This window comes from Parastagonospora nodorum (genome assembly GCF_000146915.1).
Source record: "Parastagonospora nodorum SN15 chromosome Unknown scaffold_40, whole genome shotgun sequence".
Classification (NCBI taxonomy): Eukaryota; Fungi; Ascomycota; class Dothideomycetes; order Pleosporales; family Phaeosphaeriaceae; genus Parastagonospora; species Parastagonospora nodorum.
The window spans coordinates 80,345-96,868 of record NW_001884588.1 but is presented as its reverse complement, the minus strand read 5'-3'; the positions used below and the strand labels follow the sequence as shown (position 1 = coordinate 96,868).

At 50.6% G+C, this 16,524-nt stretch overlaps 8 protein-coding genes across 8 annotated transcripts; 3 read left to right on the top strand and 5 right to left on the bottom strand.

Moving 5' to 3' along the window:
- Positions 1-412: 412 nt before the first annotated feature.
- SNOG_15718 (hypothetical protein) lies at positions 413-1,202 on the bottom strand (the record flags this gene model as incomplete). The annotated part of the gene is made up of 2 exons (XM_001805805.1): positions 413-963; positions 1,049-1,202. The coding sequence occupies 2 exons, from the start codon at positions 1,200-1,202 to the stop codon at positions 413-415; spliced, it is 705 nt and encodes a 234-aa protein (XP_001805857.1).
- An 822-nt stretch (positions 1,203-2,024) lies between these two features.
- On the bottom strand, positions 2,025-3,035 carry SNOG_15717 (hypothetical protein; the record flags this gene model as incomplete). Its single annotated transcript, XM_001805804.1, has 2 exons — positions 2,025-2,582; positions 2,703-3,035. The coding sequence occupies 2 exons, from the start codon at positions 3,033-3,035 to the stop codon at positions 2,025-2,027; spliced, it is 891 nt and encodes a 296-aa protein (XP_001805856.1).
- A 187-nt stretch (positions 3,036-3,222) lies between these two features.
- Positions 3,223-4,058, bottom strand: SNOG_15716 (hypothetical protein; the record flags this gene model as incomplete). Its single annotated transcript, XM_001805803.1, has 3 exons — positions 3,223-3,245; positions 3,296-3,926; positions 3,990-4,058. The coding sequence occupies 3 exons, from the start codon at positions 4,056-4,058 to the stop codon at positions 3,223-3,225; spliced, it is 723 nt and encodes a 240-aa protein (XP_001805855.1).
- A 1,837-nt stretch (positions 4,059-5,895) lies between these two features.
- On the top strand, positions 5,896-9,688 carry SNOG_15715 (hypothetical protein; the record flags this gene model as incomplete). The annotated part of the gene is made up of 4 exons (XM_001805802.1): positions 5,896-6,235; positions 6,318-7,255; positions 7,368-8,208; positions 8,327-9,688. 4 exons carry the CDS (start codon positions 5,896-5,898, stop codon positions 9,337-9,339), a joined length of 3,132 nt encoding a protein of 1,043 aa, XP_001805854.1. The 3' UTR covers positions 9,340-9,688.
- Positions 9,689-9,923: 235 nt separating this feature from the next.
- On the bottom strand, positions 9,924-10,791 carry SNOG_15714 (hypothetical protein; the record flags this gene model as incomplete). Its single annotated transcript, XM_001805801.1, has 2 exons — positions 9,924-10,614; positions 10,760-10,791. 2 exons carry the CDS (start codon positions 10,789-10,791, stop codon positions 9,924-9,926), a joined length of 723 nt encoding a protein of 240 aa, XP_001805853.1.
- A 575-nt stretch (positions 10,792-11,366) lies between these two features.
- SNOG_15713 (hypothetical protein) lies at positions 11,367-11,781 on the top strand (the record flags this gene model as incomplete). Its single annotated transcript, XM_001805800.1, has 2 exons — positions 11,367-11,378; positions 11,497-11,781. 2 exons carry the CDS (start codon positions 11,367-11,369, stop codon positions 11,779-11,781), a joined length of 297 nt encoding a protein of 98 aa, XP_001805852.1.
- A 53-nt stretch (positions 11,782-11,834) lies between these two features.
- On the bottom strand, positions 11,835-12,144 carry SNOG_15712 (hypothetical protein; the record flags this gene model as incomplete). The annotated part of the gene is made up of 2 exons (XM_001805799.1): positions 11,835-12,024; positions 12,098-12,144. 2 exons carry the CDS (start codon positions 12,142-12,144, stop codon positions 11,835-11,837), a joined length of 237 nt encoding a protein of 78 aa, XP_001805851.1.
- A 560-nt stretch (positions 12,145-12,704) lies between these two features.
- SNOG_15711 (hypothetical protein) lies at positions 12,705-16,177 on the top strand (the record flags this gene model as incomplete). The annotated part of the gene is made up of 6 exons (XM_001805798.1): positions 12,705-13,342; positions 14,162-14,616; positions 14,962-15,405; positions 15,505-15,798; positions 15,850-15,918; positions 16,116-16,177. 6 exons carry the CDS (start codon positions 12,705-12,707, stop codon positions 16,175-16,177), a joined length of 1,962 nt encoding a protein of 653 aa, XP_001805850.1.
- Between the last annotated feature and the right edge of the window lie 347 nt (positions 16,178-16,524).

The window sequence follows — 16,524 nt, the reverse complement described above, 5'->3', positions numbered from 1 at the left end:
TCGTCGCCCGGGGCTGCTTAGAACGTCCAATTAAAAGATTTGCGCATTCACTCTGCGAGCGGAACTGCGAAGGGCGGGGCGTAAAGGGCGCACTTGGATGGGCCAATTGCACTCACCTTGCCCTGATAGATTGGTAAAAAGGATTGATTTGACTCTACAATGCTCTATTACCACGTTGTTGCACTTTGTCGTTTGTCAATCGCTGCTTCGATGCCCCGCGATGCCTGCCCCGCCATCCTGCAAGTCCGATTCCGCAATCCTCGCACAGGCCAATGACATAGCTCTAGCACGTGGGGACGATTCACTGCATGCGTCTTGTCTTTGACAAAGTACTGCGTTCGACTTTACTTTACATTACACTTCATTGACCACAGCAATACCATTCCATTACTCTACTCTACTCTACTCTACTCTACAAAGCAACTGCGGCAACACCGGCGAGCATCGCAGCCGCAAGTCCAGCCCACATTGTGGCACCACCAACCATCGATAACGGCGCAGTTCCGGTGAACTGGGCAGGCTTGCTTGGAGTCGCGGAAGGACTCTGCGTGGGCCTAGCAGGCGGGAAAGTAGTCGCAGCAGTGCCCGTCAAGTTCTGCACAGTAATGTAGTTTGCCGCGATAGCCTGCTTGAGCCCAACCTCCGCAATGAATGCGCTCGTATTGAATCCGACTCGCAGCGACTGGTTCTGCGCCAGAGCCAGGTACTTCGCGGGGACCGTGAAGTTGGCAGGCTGGGGGAAGACGATGAACGTGTATGCGTGAGGAACATCGCCAACTGGTGGCGATGGCTGGAGGTATGGCACCGGGCTATTGGGGACGTTGAGAGCTCCGGATGAGCCTTGGCTGGTCACGTTGGTGGCCATCCAGTGGAGGAGAGGTACTCGAGTACCGTTCCTGGGCACGTCGATGTCGACCATGAGCAGCAGCCCAGGGCTGGCGCCGCGTTCGCCGGCATACCACACTGGTGAGCTAATACTGGGCGGCGAAGCGGTCTCTGCAAGAATGTTAGATCGTTTCGGCTGTCGCATTCATGGCAGAATACATACCACCACGCGGGATCAATTCGCCAGGTGGTGAAACGGTGTTGTTGCCATACTTGACAGTGAGCTGCTGCGAGGCTGAAACTGGGAAGCCAGGCGCCGACTGCGCGCCGGCAAGCGCAATGAGAGCACCAAGGCTCAGCGTAGTCTTTGTAGGCATGTTGTTGGATGTGGATAGATGGAGTTTTGCTGTTGTGAGAGCTGCTTGTGAACCGCAATGATTCGAATGTGCTGCTTACTTTACAATGCGACGCCGGCCGATCTTATAGAAACATGCGACGCGCTACAATTTCGTACCTGAGCTACTGTCCTAAGAAGCAATGTCACCAATGTCACCAATGTATCTCCGTTGGTGTCGTCATTACAACTAACCCCAGCTGGCCAAGCCTCTAAGGACCAGGCCGCCGACAGACGTGATTGGTCGAGTTAAGGATATATCGGGGCTCTGATCGCCGTTCCTGGAAATCGGGCGGATCTCGTCCCGCCGTGCATACACCAAATCTAAGCACCAAGAATGGGCTTCATCATCGCCAGCCACATCTATACTTCGAGGGTCGTGTCATGTGTAGATAGTCCCTGGCCTAGAGCACACTTAGCCGACTGGCCCAGCGATGAAGAGGTAGCGCTGGACGGCTGAAGATTATGTCGAAATACGGTGGTGGGATTTGTAATGTGGCTGCGTCGCACGTGCGAGCATGTCTCGATCACGTCGAAATGCGATGGTGGGATTTGTGATGTGGCTGCGTCGCACGTGCGACAAGGTCTCGCTCCTGAACAACAACAATGGCTCTAGATCGCAGCCACGGGGAGAGACACTATTGACTCAGATCCAGACCTCGATGGCGACATTATTGGTGCGCCAGTCGGCATCTGTTGCCAGCCCGTGATGAACTTCTTGTGGTGCCAATCCCGAGTTGAACTTCACAGTACAGTCCCCGTCTGAGACATCGATCGATACAAAGCTCCCAATCAAGTTGAATAGTCAGCTCGAAATGTACTCCGCGTAATCGAGACATAGGTCTTGGAGTAGGCACTTCCAAAAGTCTGCAGCAACACGAGCAACTTCAGCTGCGCCAGTAGAGGTGCATAGATTGCGAATTTCATGCACCGTGACCAGATTCTCCAGGTTAAGAGCAACCCGGAGAGGGACCATATGCTTGAGGATAGTTTTAAGGCCGCTTGCAGTCAGAACATAGTCTTTCAGTTTGACTATTTTGAGGGAAGAAGGCAGATTGAAATCCAGCAAGGCTGGGAGGAATTCGGTCGTTTGGTTGATGCCGTATACGTTCAGGCAGCCAGCATGGAGATCAAGGCTCGTGAAAACAGAAGAAAGCTGCAGGACTTGTACGCGTTGCAAGTCATAGATCATGGATCGTTCTGCCTCCATTGTGTTCCCCCGTTCTTTAGGCGAAAGTTCCGCGCTGAATTCGATAATCTGACAAAGTACAGGCTGATGGTAGGCTTTGACTTCGAACCACTCAAGCCTATGGCATTGCCACTTGAGTGTGGAGACCGATGGTGGTAGTGCTTCTACAATAAGCTGACCGAGATTATCTCGAGTAGAGTAGTGAATGCTGCCGGTGGCACCTATTTTTAGGTCAAGACGATGGAAGCACCTCTCATCCGTGTCCCAGATCGTGTCCCCGACACCCAAACTTACTAGTGTTTTCCAGTCATCACTCTTATGATCGAGAACGTCCTCGTCCGTGTTGGCATACACGGTTCGCAACTGTGGTAACCCAGCCATGTCCCGTTGCAACCTCAGTCCTAGAACAGTCGAATCGTTTAGCGGAAGAAAAGGCTCCATGCAGAGCTCCCAGTAAAGGCGGCCTGCAGCTTGCTCGTCGCTGGTGAGTTGGGCTGCTTTCTTGAGCAGCAGTCTGCAAAATATCTCCCAAGCAATCCGTCGATAGTCCGACTCCATTAGGTCGATGGTAATATGGGACACGGGGATGAGTTTGCTCAGAGCAACAACGCACACCTCGCGCACCATGTCTATGATGTTGCTTTCAAGAACCCCGCCAACTTCGTTTTGGTCGTGGGGTTGAAGCGAGCACAGAGCTCAGAAGGGACGAACGCGATCGTATCAATGCACGTCTTATTGATCTTCTAAATTCCACAGCTCAGGCAAGCGGCGCTGCTTGGACGATTGAGTAAACTACGGTATTCCCCTCCCAGCCCTAATCGCCTTCGCCGCCTCGCTCTGCGCTCTGTCTTCTGCATACCGTTGATAAATAGGCAAATAATGCTCACGCTCGCTCAGCGTCTCTTTCACACTTTTGCGGTTCTCCACTGCACTCAACCACTTCCTCCACCTCTTCCAAACCTCCTCGTCCTCCCCTCCTTTACCCTCCTCCGGCAATCCTGAGCCGCCTTTGAAGTGATCGAACACCCACAATCTGTTCGCCCATGGTGCTATCACGATGTCGATGAGGCTAAATTCTTGGCCCATGAAGAACGGACCCTCAGGATCCATCTCTTTAGTGAACTCCTTGAGATGATTGAGGAATTCTTGCTGCTTATCCTTCAGGCCTTCCTCGCCTTGATGCTGCAGAAAGCGATGATAGGCTGGGATGATACGACTGCCGACGTAGTCGGTCCAGATACGTGTTCTCGCTCGGTCATATGGGTCTTTGGGAAGCAGATGCGGTGTGTGATCGGGATACGCATCTTCTAGGAACTCGCAGAGCACAGTAGATTCGAACAAGGGTTTGTTCTGGTATTGAAGAGTTGGGACCAGCCCTCGAGGATTGAGGTCTAGTAGTGACTTTGGTTTGTTGTATGGATTGACCTCAATGTACTGGTAGTCGATCTTCTTTTCCTCCAAGGCGATCCATACTCGTTGAACAAAGGGACAAAACCAGCCAGAGTATAGTTTTAGAGGCTGTTCCACTTCATGTGCCTGGTTCGGTTAGCATTGCGTGCGGTCTCTGTGGTATTGATCTACCTTGACAATATGCGCTGCTGGGCCTGTTGCATGAGGGTGCAAATCGGCGTCGGGATGGCCTTGGACCATTTTTGTAGCTATTCAGGTGTAAGGTTATTAGGTAGAATATAGGGACGTCAACTCGGGATACTGAAGATGAACTCGTGGTTTTGAAGCTTGAACTCCTCATCACATCATCGAGGCTATGAGATGACGACAGCGGGGTATTGTACACAAAGTGTAGTGCCACTCCTGTTTCGTTTTGTTCTGTACCTGGTCTCCAAGGTCCTAATCATACTTAGAACGAATTACCGTGGGCACCGACTTCAAAATAAAGAAGTAAAGAACTGAGTACATCGTACAGCAGCGAAGCCACTACAATTCGTGCCTAGCCTTGACAAGCAACATTCCCTCAACAGTGCGCACTGCAGGAGAAGCATGCATCTAGAGTGAGTCCAATGTTGATCACATTCAAAATTGAGGTGTTGAAGTCATACAAGCAATCACATAAGGTTATGTTGCGACTGTACGCAATGTTCTTCGTCCAGCTCGGGCAGACAGGTTTGTCTTTCTTGAAGAATTAGCCCCGAGGTCTAGAGAGGAAACGGCTAGTAGACCCGCCTCGCACAAATTTCCGCTTGCCACCTTGGCGCTTCACCTCGACAGTATGGCGACAGTCTCTGTGTGAGCATTGCTTTCATAGTCTTGTTAGTTGCCCCAGACAACCTGTTCATCACATCACGAAGATTCGGTTTTGGACCTTGCACACCTGCAGGATCACATACGTCTAGTGCTCCGAACGACTCCACCGTGCCCAGCTGTTAACTCGCCTTAGTCGGATGACATGCTGGTCAGCCAAGGTTTTGTTTGCGGGTGGCTCACCTTGTGTAATGGCACCTGGGTAGCTCGATAATAGCGGTGTGCAGACAATTCTGATCAAGAAACGTACCGGAATCCAGAGTGATCAATTTGGCCGACATGCATAGTACACTCCTGTCATCTTGGCTACCCAGCGTCAGCACTTCGGATAGCAAAAGAGCCTACAAGGTGCCCATCCTCATCGGTTTAAGTCGATGCCAGAAAATGCATCTTGGAACGCTGTTTGACCGCTCGATTGCATTGCTTATAGCATACGGTTTTGAAGCCAAGACTTGACTTCTTGGAATGAACCGTCGTCGAAATACCATGGTAGTGTCATTACAGCAGCATGCAGCTGTCAAAATTTCTACCATACGATTTTCTTTTCGCCAAGAGGACGGCTGCTTCAACACAAATCGTGCTGTGGGTGCCCGTCTGTCATTAGAGTGGCACTGCAGCACATCAACAGAACCGGCGAGCCCGCTATGTATCTTTCCACTGCCAAGATATGTTGTGCCGTCCTATCCGAGATTTCGTCTTGCCCAGCATTTCCACTTCCTGCCAAGCTTGGCATATGACGGGGTTTAAGCACCTAAGGAAAAAACGTCTTGGCGAACGCCGGTGAACACCACCTCCGAAGAAAACTATAAGTCTGCTGCTTTCCCCGTTGACCTTGGTGCATTACCATACTTGGTATCCTAGTTACTTTTTGACAAAATATCGTACTTTTAAGTCTATCTGCCAAACTATTGACTTTCAAGTCTTGACCTGAAGCATACGCCAATCGATACAACTCCAACTTAACCAAAACCTCACTCATTTTTCACCACCTCGCCAATCACGGCGTAAACACGGAGGAGTCTGTCCCAGAACCCGTGCTGAAGTCCCCATGCATCATACATCCAACATCCATCCAACTCAGTTCGTCCACGTGGATATAGTCCACAGGACGAGATCAAGAAGAAGACCTCGAACCTAAATATAACGCTTCCGCAAACCACGACATCAACAATCAAAGAATATCCCAACCAAGAACCATCATCAACGGACCCATTGCGTCACCGACAAGATGGGGAAGAAAGGGAGCGCGCCCCTCGAGGGCCACATCAGCGGTCAAGCAAATAAGCCGCTTTCACTACCTGCCCATAGTCTGAAGCTTGCGCAAGTTGTGGACGAACTGAGAACCGAAACATGGTCTGGACTGGATGATGCTGAGGCGAAACGCCGTGTCGAAGAATATGGCCCCAACGAGCTTGAGGCAGCAGAGGGAGTATCGCCTGTAAAGATTCTTATCGCTCAAGTTGCGAATGCTATGACACTGGTGCTGATACTCGCAATGGCTGTGAGTTACGGTATCAAATCTTGGATTGAAGGCGGAGTCGTCACATTCGTCATTCTGCTCAACATTGGTGAGTTGTAGTCATCAGGCATCTTTATCAGAATTCGGCTGACGTCCATGAAAAGTCGTTGGTTATTTTCAAGAGTACTCAGCAGAGAAGACAATGGATTCTCTGCGATCTTTGAGCTCGCCAACCGCTCGTGTCATTCGAAATGGACAACAAGTTACAGTGCCATCCGCAGAAATCGTTCCTGGCGATGTCATCGAGATCAAAACTGGAGATACCCTCCCAGCGGATATCAGAGTATTCGATGCCGTCAATTTCGAGACAGACGAGGCCCTTTTGACCGGAGAGTCCCTCCCAGTACGCAAGGCCGAAGATGTCACATTCCCCGAGAAGACAGGGCCTGGCGACCGCCTGAATATCGCCTATAGTTCATCTAACGTGACGAAAGGACGGGCGAAAGGTATTGTATTTGCCACAGGTACTTTTACCGAGATCGGTGCCATCGCCGCTCAGTTGCGCGAAACGAAATCCAAGGTCCGACCTGTCAAACGCAAGGAAAACGGAAAAGCAAAGCCACATAGGTACCTGGAGGCATACACACTCACTTTCACCGACGCAATTGGCCGATTTCTGGGCTTGAATGTAGGCACGCCTCTCCAACGTAAACTGTCAAAGCTTGCTATGTTGCTCTTTGGTATCGCTGTAGTATGCGCCATCATCGTACTAGCGGCCAACAAATTCAGCTCAAGACAAGAGGTCGTCATCTATGCGGTGGCTACTGGTCTATCTATGATCCCTGCATCGCTAGTGGTTGTTCTCACAATCACCATGGCAGCTGGCACTAAGAGCATGGTCAAACGCCACGTAATTGTGAGGAATCTGAAGTCACTCGAGGCCTTGGGCGGGGTGACGGATATATGTAGCGATAAGACTGGCACCTTGACCCAGGGCAAGATGATCGCTCGCGGTGCGTGGATGCCGGGTGTGGGTACGTACACGATCGAAGACTCTACGGCGCCTCAGGACCCCACTGCTGGTAGTGTGCGGTTCTATCCCGATGCGCCTCTCAAGATGGATATCAAGGTATGTGTCTTTTGAGTACTCCCGAATACCCCCAAGACTGTTCCGATAGGTGAAGTGCGGATCATACTGCTGCGAAGGACTCCAGGCAAGCCTATGCTAACTATGAACTTAGGCTGGCGGAGCTGCTTGTGGTGACGCCATTTCTTCAGACAAGCTCAGTTCCCAGACCAACGAAGGCGTTCAGGAGTTCCTGAACGTTGCGTCGTTGGCCAATCTCGCTGCTGTTAAGAAGAAGGATGACGGGGCTTGGGAAGCCCACGGTGACCCGACCGAGATCGCTATTCAGGTGTTTGCCGCCCGCTTTGGCATGATCCGCAACAGCCTCACGACCGGTGATGCCGCTCAATGGACTGACCTAGTCGAGCTTCCATTCGACTCCGATGTCAAGCGTATGTCAGTCATCATGGGTCATTCCAGTGGCAAGCAGTATGCTTTCACCAAAGGTGCCGTCGAGCGTGTTATCCAGAGCTGCACCACCTATTTTCCCAAAGATGCATCTGAAGCTAGCGATATTACGCCTTTCCGTGACGAGATCTTGCGTAATATGGAGACACTGGCCAGTCTCGGTCTTCGTGTTTTGGCTCTAGCCAGCAAGGAGTATCATGGAAAGGCTGAGAAGGGTGGCGAGGTTGATCGCGCATCCGTCGAATCCGATATGGTATTCCGCGGCTTGATTGGTCTCTACGATCCTCCTAGGCCTGAGTCGGCTCCCGCTGTACGACAGTGTCATGAGGCAGGTATTGAGGTTCATATGCTCACAGGCGATCACCCCGAAACTGCGAAGGCCATCGCGATCGAAGTTGGTATCTTGCCTTCAGCCGATCGCATAAGGCGCATGGCTAGCGACGTTTCCAAGTCCTTGGTAATGACTGCGACTGAATTTGATGATCTGTCGGACGATCAAGTCGACGAGCTTCGCATTTTGCCCTTGGTTGTGGCAAGATGCGCGCCTAGTACGAAAGTCCGCATGATTGAGGCTCTGCACCGTCGTGGACGGTTCTGCGCTATGGTAAGTGGTTTATCGAAATCTTAAAGCATCTTGGGACCATGCACTAACCAAGCCATAGACAGGTGACGGTGTTAACGATTCACCCTCTCTCAAGCGCTCTGATGTCGGTATCGCTATGGGACAAGCAGGCTCAGACGTTGCCAAAGAGGCCTCAGATATCGTCTTGACCGACGATAATTTCGCATCAATTCTAGCTGCAATCGAAGAAGGTCGTCGTATCTTCGATAACATCCAGAAGTTCGTGCTCCACGTCCTCGCTGAGAACGTCGCACAGGCTGGTACTCTCCTTGTGGGACTCGCATTCAAAGATCGCACTGGACTCTCCGTGTTCCCTCTAGCACCTGTTCAAGTAGTCTGGATCATCATGGCAACGTCTGGTCTTCCTGACATGGGCCTTGGCTTCGAACGAGCTGTGCCCGACATCTTGCAACGCCCACCACAATCACTCAAGACTGGTATCTTCACCATGGAATTTCTCGTCGATATGGTCGTGTATGGCCTCTGGATCACTTTACTGTGTCTTGCTAGCTTCGTGCTAGTCGTGTTTGGCTTCGGTGACGGAGAGCTAGGAGAAGGCTGCAACGAGCGTTACAGCGACTCCTGCGAGCTAGTCTTCCGTGCGCGCGCCACAACGTTTGCATGCTTGACATGGTTCGCCCTGTTTCTCGCATGGGAAATGATTGATATGCGCCGGTCCTTCTTCCGCATGCAGCCCAACTCGAAGCGCTACTTTACTCAGTGGGCCATTGACATTTGGCGCAATCAGTTCCTCTTCTGGGCGGTTGTCGCTGGTTTTGTCACGCTGTTTCCCCTCATCTATATCCCGGTTCTTAACACGGTTGTGTTCAAACATGCACCGATCGATTGGGAATGGGGCATCGTCTTTGTCGCAGCCGGTTTGTTCTTTGCTGGTGCTGAGACGTGGAAATGGTGCAAGAGGATTTACTTCCGACGCCAGGCACGCAGCCAGACCGGTAAGGTGGACAAGAACATGGACATTGAAGATCGCATCTTCGGTCGTTATTACAGCACAGAATCTGCTGCTTCTCAGGACGGTATGCAAGAGAAAGTCTAGTCGGGGCACGCGTTGGTAGGAGTGGGTTTTCGGAGGAGATAGCCATGGCAAAACTGTGGAAAGCGAACAGGGACATCCAATAGCCTGAAGCTATACAGAAGACCCCTTCAGAGATATTGTGTATATCCTCAGGCTATCAGATGGGTTACCTGCTGTTGCACACTAGTCGCTGTCCGTCGTAGGCGAGAGCCTATAGTAGAGGCTCAGGGCGCATTGTGCGGTCGTTTCATTCTTTTGGCTTCTTACACGCGGCATCCCAACATGCATAGTTATCGTGGTTTATTCAACATCAAATCACAGCAAAAGTAGTTCAAAGCAGATAGAATCAATAAGTTCGTTTATCGTACTCATAAGCGCTTAGTAACCATGCAGACGAGTGAAGCGACCAGCTGGGATATAGGATGCACACCAGGCAGTGTCAAGATTCGTGCCGGCTTTGCAGATACGACTTGAGCTTATGGTCTTTAAAAGTGTATTTGTAATAAGTTTCAGAGGAGCCTCGATGTATACACAGATACAAGATACTCTGCCTAACTCCATAGAGGTCTTTGAATATATACAGGCTACCTGTTCACCCCTTCTTGTTAGGAAAAGGCGGGCAGGAATTTGACGGGCGCCTGGTGTATTAGCTGAATAGTGAAACGTAATATCGTCAGCTCATATTTCTCGCGATTGTCTCTTGACATATTACGCGACGAGTCTTGTGCTTTCAGGTTATTCTTCGCATTACTGCACTTCGTTGAAGAGGCACTGGTTGTGGTGGGGAACCCGAAAATGAGAAGATTTGATGCAGTTACGGTGACGCTAGTTGAGTCGACGCGGATCTTCATGCCTCGTCCAGCTCCTTCGATGTTCATGGTGATAGTGATACCATCGCCGTTCTCGTTGTCCATGACGAATGGGAGAACATGAGGAAGGCATCGAAAGCGGTAAGCTATTGGACCCTTAAAGGTAGATGAATCCTCTGCAACTGGCGGTGGGTTGATTGCAATGACTTTATTGCGTGATGTGGTCGGCTTGGGCGAGGGTACTTCAGTTCGTAACTCGAGATTCTTGTCTTTATCGTAGCTATCGGCGACCTCTCTGTGTCTCACCCATTTCCTGTTCCGCCTAGGCCGATGATCATATTGTTCCTTTCTCTTCTCTGACGCGCGGGTGACCCTTGGAGCGGTGCGTCGGACAATTGCCGTGTTGCCAATAGCAGTGGAAGGAGCGTTGCCAGTTTGGATTTTGCCGATGGAGGCATTGCCAACGGAGACGACATTGCAGTGTTGACTGTGGAGGCAATATCAGCGCGAACAGTAGCCAAAGGGGCAGGTGCATTGACAGCAGACGGAGGCGTGTTCAGGACAATAACATAATGGTAGGTAGCAGCAGCAAAGTCGAATGCCTTGCGGGCCTTCTGAGTCTTATTCTGAACCCGAACCAACTTCCATCTGAAGATGCTGCCATCGTTACTGCGGGTCTTTCGGGATTCCGCTTGGTTCAACTGCTCCACGACCTTGGTGCGAAAATCCGGCAAATTGTCATACGTCGCTCTGATGGTGAAGACGGTGCTATTATCGTGAATTCGGGATTTGCGTACGTTGTCATGCCCGTAGTAAGGAAATCTTGTGGAAGGAGAAGCCTAGTGAGGAATAATACATGTTGACAAGCTCCGTGTAGCCTGAGTGGGTGGAGTGGGTTGATAACCTGCACCCGGTTGAGAAACAGTATGGAGTGCACTGGGGATTGGTAATTGGAGACCGCGCACAGTACGAGTAGATGCGTACTGTTCGCAAACTGATATAACAAAGAACGTTTAGTAAGAAGAGGTGTTAGCAAACATAGTAACAATTAAGCTACTTGATTAATTTAATTAATTCTTAATACTGCTTAACACATGTAAGTAGATTAACTAGAGCGAGAAGTCGTGGTTCCTGAGTTAATGTTGGTTCTTAGGCGACACTATAGATGACGACGTTGAGGAGCAGCAGAAATTTTACGTACGTGTACTGGTTTACCATCTCGTCCCGTGATTATAACAAATGTACGAAATGGTAACGTGTTCCACAGGCTGCAGCCATAATCCTTACCAGCGCCCTCATCCACCGCAAACAACCCCCTCCCACGCACCACTCCCTGTCCCAATTCACACTGCCCAAAATCCCACTCCAGGAGTCCCAACAAATAATCACGCGCGCCGACTTCATCCACCCCTTCGACCACATCGACATCACCCATAGCGACGCTAACAGCATGGTGCACGCCGACAGCGTGCCGATGCAGAATGCGTTCCGCGATATCGTGAGCGATGAGGGTTTTGAGGAGCCACTAAGGAGGACGCCGGATCGCTTGGATGAGCTCGAGGGTTTGGCAAGGACGAGAGAGGTCAGTCAATGCGAGGTGCTGGGAAGAATTCGGGGCGATGTGCCGATTGTGGAATATTGTGTCAAGATTTGAATGATTTGATTCCATTTTCTAGACGCCTCCGAAAGGAGGCAGATCCCCTCTCATTACTTCTTTTGCTGGCTGTTGATCTCCTTTCCATCTACGACGAGTTTATCTACTTTGTCCATCACTCGCTGTAGTACCTCCCTGCGCGAGCAATCCGGACTTGGCGTATGCTCATGTATCAAGTGCTCGTCCTGGCGATCACTGAGGAACCTTTTCATGTTGTATGAAACCTCTTGGACTGGTTCAGAGCTGCGTTATGATAAGCCGATTCTTCTTCATGAGTTGATGGTCTCGCTCATGTCGAGTTGATGGTCTCGCTTACGTCTTGTGATCGTACATCGATGTTGGTTTGAGGTTTGCGCTCGCCATCTCGAGGCTGTGGTTCGGTGTTATTCGGGCTGAACATTCCAGACTTGACAAAACGGATACAGAAGATTTCAGATTCTTGTTCTTGCTCTCTGTATTGAGAGTTCGATCGTTTGGTACCTTATCATTGACATTCTATTCCGCGACTTTATACAAGTCTCGTTATGAGGGCACATCTCGTCGCTCTTTAGAATTTCACACTCTTGCTATTTTCCATTTTGATATCGTTCAATGCTCGGCATTCCAACTTCGATAGTACAAAGGTTCCACGTTCAAAAGTGTCGACCGCACACTTGTGCTGTTCAGCGCATACGCCACAAGCGAATGGTGTGGGGGCCAGATCCTATCATTGGCTAAGGTCACGATACAGGGCTTCTGTACAGCCACAGCATTCGCAAACTTGTGCTGTCGCTGACTTGCGTTCTCGCCATAGCCTTGCGGGCGAACTCATCGGTCAGGAGAGACAGTGGGGTTACCGCGGGTCGCTCTTGATCGTGCATCCTTCACCTTGCTTTCTCAACACCACCAAGTCACACTTTGTATTGTTCATTCGCGCGTGCGCAATGTCTCAGTCACCGCAAATCATACCTTTGCAGGTCAGAGTCGAGGACTACGACTCTGCCGACAGTGACGATTCTGTGGTTCTTTCATCACTCGTCAATCGCAAGAACACGACTAACGTGGCTACCAAACGATCGCCAGCAAAGCCCCCGAGAGCGAACATTGTGGAGGAATACATCAACTCCACTCGCAGCAGCCGCGAAACTTTCGCTGATCAAATCAACCAAGCTACTCTGGAGAGACTATCTCGTGTTTCCGAGTACTCCGACTCTGGCGCCTCTTCAAGCAGCGAAGATGAGAACCTTCCCAAGCAGACTAGCACAATTGAAAACGAGTTCCGTCTCCGTCTCGATGGCAAAGCGCCCGTGAACATATCACTATCTAGTGACATGGAAGGCCGCACCCTGCAGCTTGTGCCTGCCGAGAATGGCATGACTGATCTTGTCATTGGTGGTGGTCACATCACTCATAGCCACATGGATCCAACGGCTAAGCAAAATGAATCAACCGTCTTGGATGGCCGGTCCGATTCCGGCTACTCAAGCTGGACGGTGAGTTCACACAACAGTGCGTTCTTAGCATCATTAGGCAAAGCCCCGCCATCCGTTGCAGACGAGTTTCCCATGGACCCGGTCATCGAGTATGTACCTGCACGGCCACAACTTGATCCCATTTTCAACATTGGTGAAAATCAGAGACGGGCAGGTATTCAAAAGGAATATTTGACCCACCATGCCGGAGTGGTGGTCTCGTCGAATAAATCTCGCTCAAGGAGGCAAGAGTACCCTGATTATAATCGGACGCATGAACGGTATATTTCTGCGACGCGTACAGAAGATGAGGAACACAGAAATAAGATGGATGGAAACTGTTCGAATCCGGCATGCACAACATGTAGTCCTGGGACAGATACAGCACAGCGCCGACAGCGACCCTCCAGTAGTCGCGAATCGAGCTCCAGTATCTCTTCCAGAAGTCGTCGTTCGAATTCGACTTCGCGACCTGCTGTTTGTAATAGTCCCACGCCATTGAAACCCTTCGCAGCGGCTTTACCTTCACCATCACATGTGCATCCGTTATATCTGCAGCATGAATCTCATCAGCCGATCTCTATACAGTCACAGCGCGGTGCGCGAAGCGGTCCTACATCAGTTACGCGGACTGCAGATGACCAACACGACCTTCGCACCCCCCAGAGGATCATGGATGCACGACGGCAATGGCAAGAAGCAGAGCACGAGAGAAGTTCCGAAGCGGGAAGCAGAAGAATCGCCCAACGAGGGGCTCAAGCTTACCCTTTGTATATGCAACCACGTAATCCTTTCGCTCTAACTGAACAGCATTATCACATGAATTATTCAAGTCGTTATGCTCGCCCCGGCCTGGGCCCAACGACGTTACCAACACCGGATCCATCGCCACAGTCCGAACCGTTTCATGGAACACGGCGTGGACCAAGGGCTCTGGAGCCTCCGCCAATGCCAGCTGTTCCGACAGAGAATCGAGGACGCCTTCCTAAGAATGATGTAAGCAAAGCCACGAGCCTGGTCGATCGGCCATTTTCGAGGAGATCCCGCAATATAACGGGAGTCAATGCTTCAACCGTTGGAGAAAATGCGACGCACAAGAACGAGGCCAAGAAACGAAAGATCAAGAGTATGGGCAATGTGAAGAAAGGGAGGGTTGTAATATTCCAAGGTTCAAAAAAAGGTGCCGGAAAAGGGAGGGAGAATGCCTGTGTAAAGAGCTCTCGCAGAGGATCCATGACCATGACTCCAGCTCAGCAAGATGGGCAGCGGCGACATCTGGCTGTAGAGATGGGTTTTAGGCAGGGCGACAGCAGAGCAACCGGAGCTTCCGAGGATGAAGAAAGAACAACACTTCTCCAAGAGAAAGCTAGCCTTCCGGCAGAGGGTATGTCATCTCCGCAGAGCGACTGCGAAGTATCGTCTACGGCAACGAAACAGAATCTCGACCAAGAACGTCCCTGCCCTGCGACGAAGTACCATCAGGTAACCCCCATTCTACCTGTTTCCACCCCTCAAACAATCACCATGACTGGAAAGTCAGGCTCCCGGCATGCTGAAGCTTATAGTCAGACATCTCCTTCACGCACAAGTGCTCGTACGACAGAATCAAATTCCGATCCAAAAGATCGCAAAGGGCCCATTTTTAACCAAAAATCAATCACAACTCACCACCAAGATATCCAGCAAATGTCAAAAAACCCAGAGCATGAACTCGTTTTACTGCCTAAAGCTCCATCGAGCAGCACGCCGCACGACTCTGCTCTCGACCGCCCTGGCTCAGTTTTCATCTCATCAGCCTCTGAAGACAGCAGACTCAGCACGGATGAGAGCGTTGAGCTCAGTTCTGCAGAGAGCGTCAATGAAAGTGACGAGGCTTCCGACGAATGCGAAGTCCATGTACAAGATGCACTCCACTCTGCAATGAACGTCGTCAGGAATCTCCTCCTCCGAGAGCTCTTAGACCATGCGCTACCAGAAGCTGCAGATGGTCTCCCTGCATCGAGCACATCGACTCCTGGAAGTGTGGGTAGCTCTGCATCTTCAATTCTTGCTTCATCGAGTGTAAATTCTCAAACACATCAAAGAAGCAAAAGATCGCGAGAGGGTGGACGTGACCCAGGAGATGGCAATGGCGACAATTCAGATGATGAAGATCGACCAAAGAAGAAGGCAGGTGGGGTTTTACCTGACCGCCTTCCGCACCGTCGACTGAAGTGTCCTTTCTACCAGCGGCAACCTGATAGATACAATAAAGCAGCATGTCGAGGATCAGGTTTTGTGGACATGGCCAAGTTGAAGGACCACATCAAGCGCGTGCACACTCAACCACTGCGCTGCTCAAGGTGCTGGATGGAGATGGAGTGTGAGGAGGCATACTCAGATCATTTACAACAAGAGAACATCTGCGACAGGCGTCCTGAGCCGCAGGATGATCGCATACGTCCGCAGCTATTAAAGAGACTTGACTTCAAGAAAGTCCCTTACTCCAATGCTAGGAATGTCGAGGAAAAATGGAGCATTTTGTTCAAGGTACTTTTCCCGGAAGATAGCAACACACCGTCACCATGTAAGTCATTCTTACCTACATGTCCCGTCTTCATGTCGCTGACAAAACCAGATGAGGATCAAGGCATGAGTCCGCAGCTCGAGCGTGCTTTGTGTGAGGCTCTCGAGGAAGAACTGACTCGTGAGCTAGCGGCCGTGATCGAACCGATCATGACAAGAATAAAGAGTTGTATACCTGCTATCATCACAAACTGTCGCCAAAGACTGAGAAGCGAATCGCCATCGTCAGATGATGAGGTCGTTTTCACGCCTCCAATATCTTCTCGCACCGGCAGTAGCAATAGTGACAGTGAAGCTCCAACAAAGCAGGCTAGGCAGCTATCCGATTCGCCCATGTCTCCAAGCTCCGCGTCTTCCATTGTAGCATCATCTACTACTAGATCGCCCGCAGGTGCACATCAGGAACAACATCTGCACTGTCCCGTTTCAAGCACAGATCATGTAAACACAATCGATCCACAGTATATTTTCCCTACGACGGCCTATGGCGACGGCATTTCTCTACCAAAAGAGCATAACATAGACAGCTATATACAACACAGCTACAACATGAGCCCGACCAGCAGTACTTCCAAACAACCGAGCGAACCTTACGCGAACTTCGCTGCCCTTGTTGAAAGATCACAGTCAATTACCGGGAACAAAGCCACAGCAATTTCAGACACAGAAAGAAGCCCACCTCTGCCTTGCGAATTTGGAGAATATCTACCACAATGGGATTTCTTAC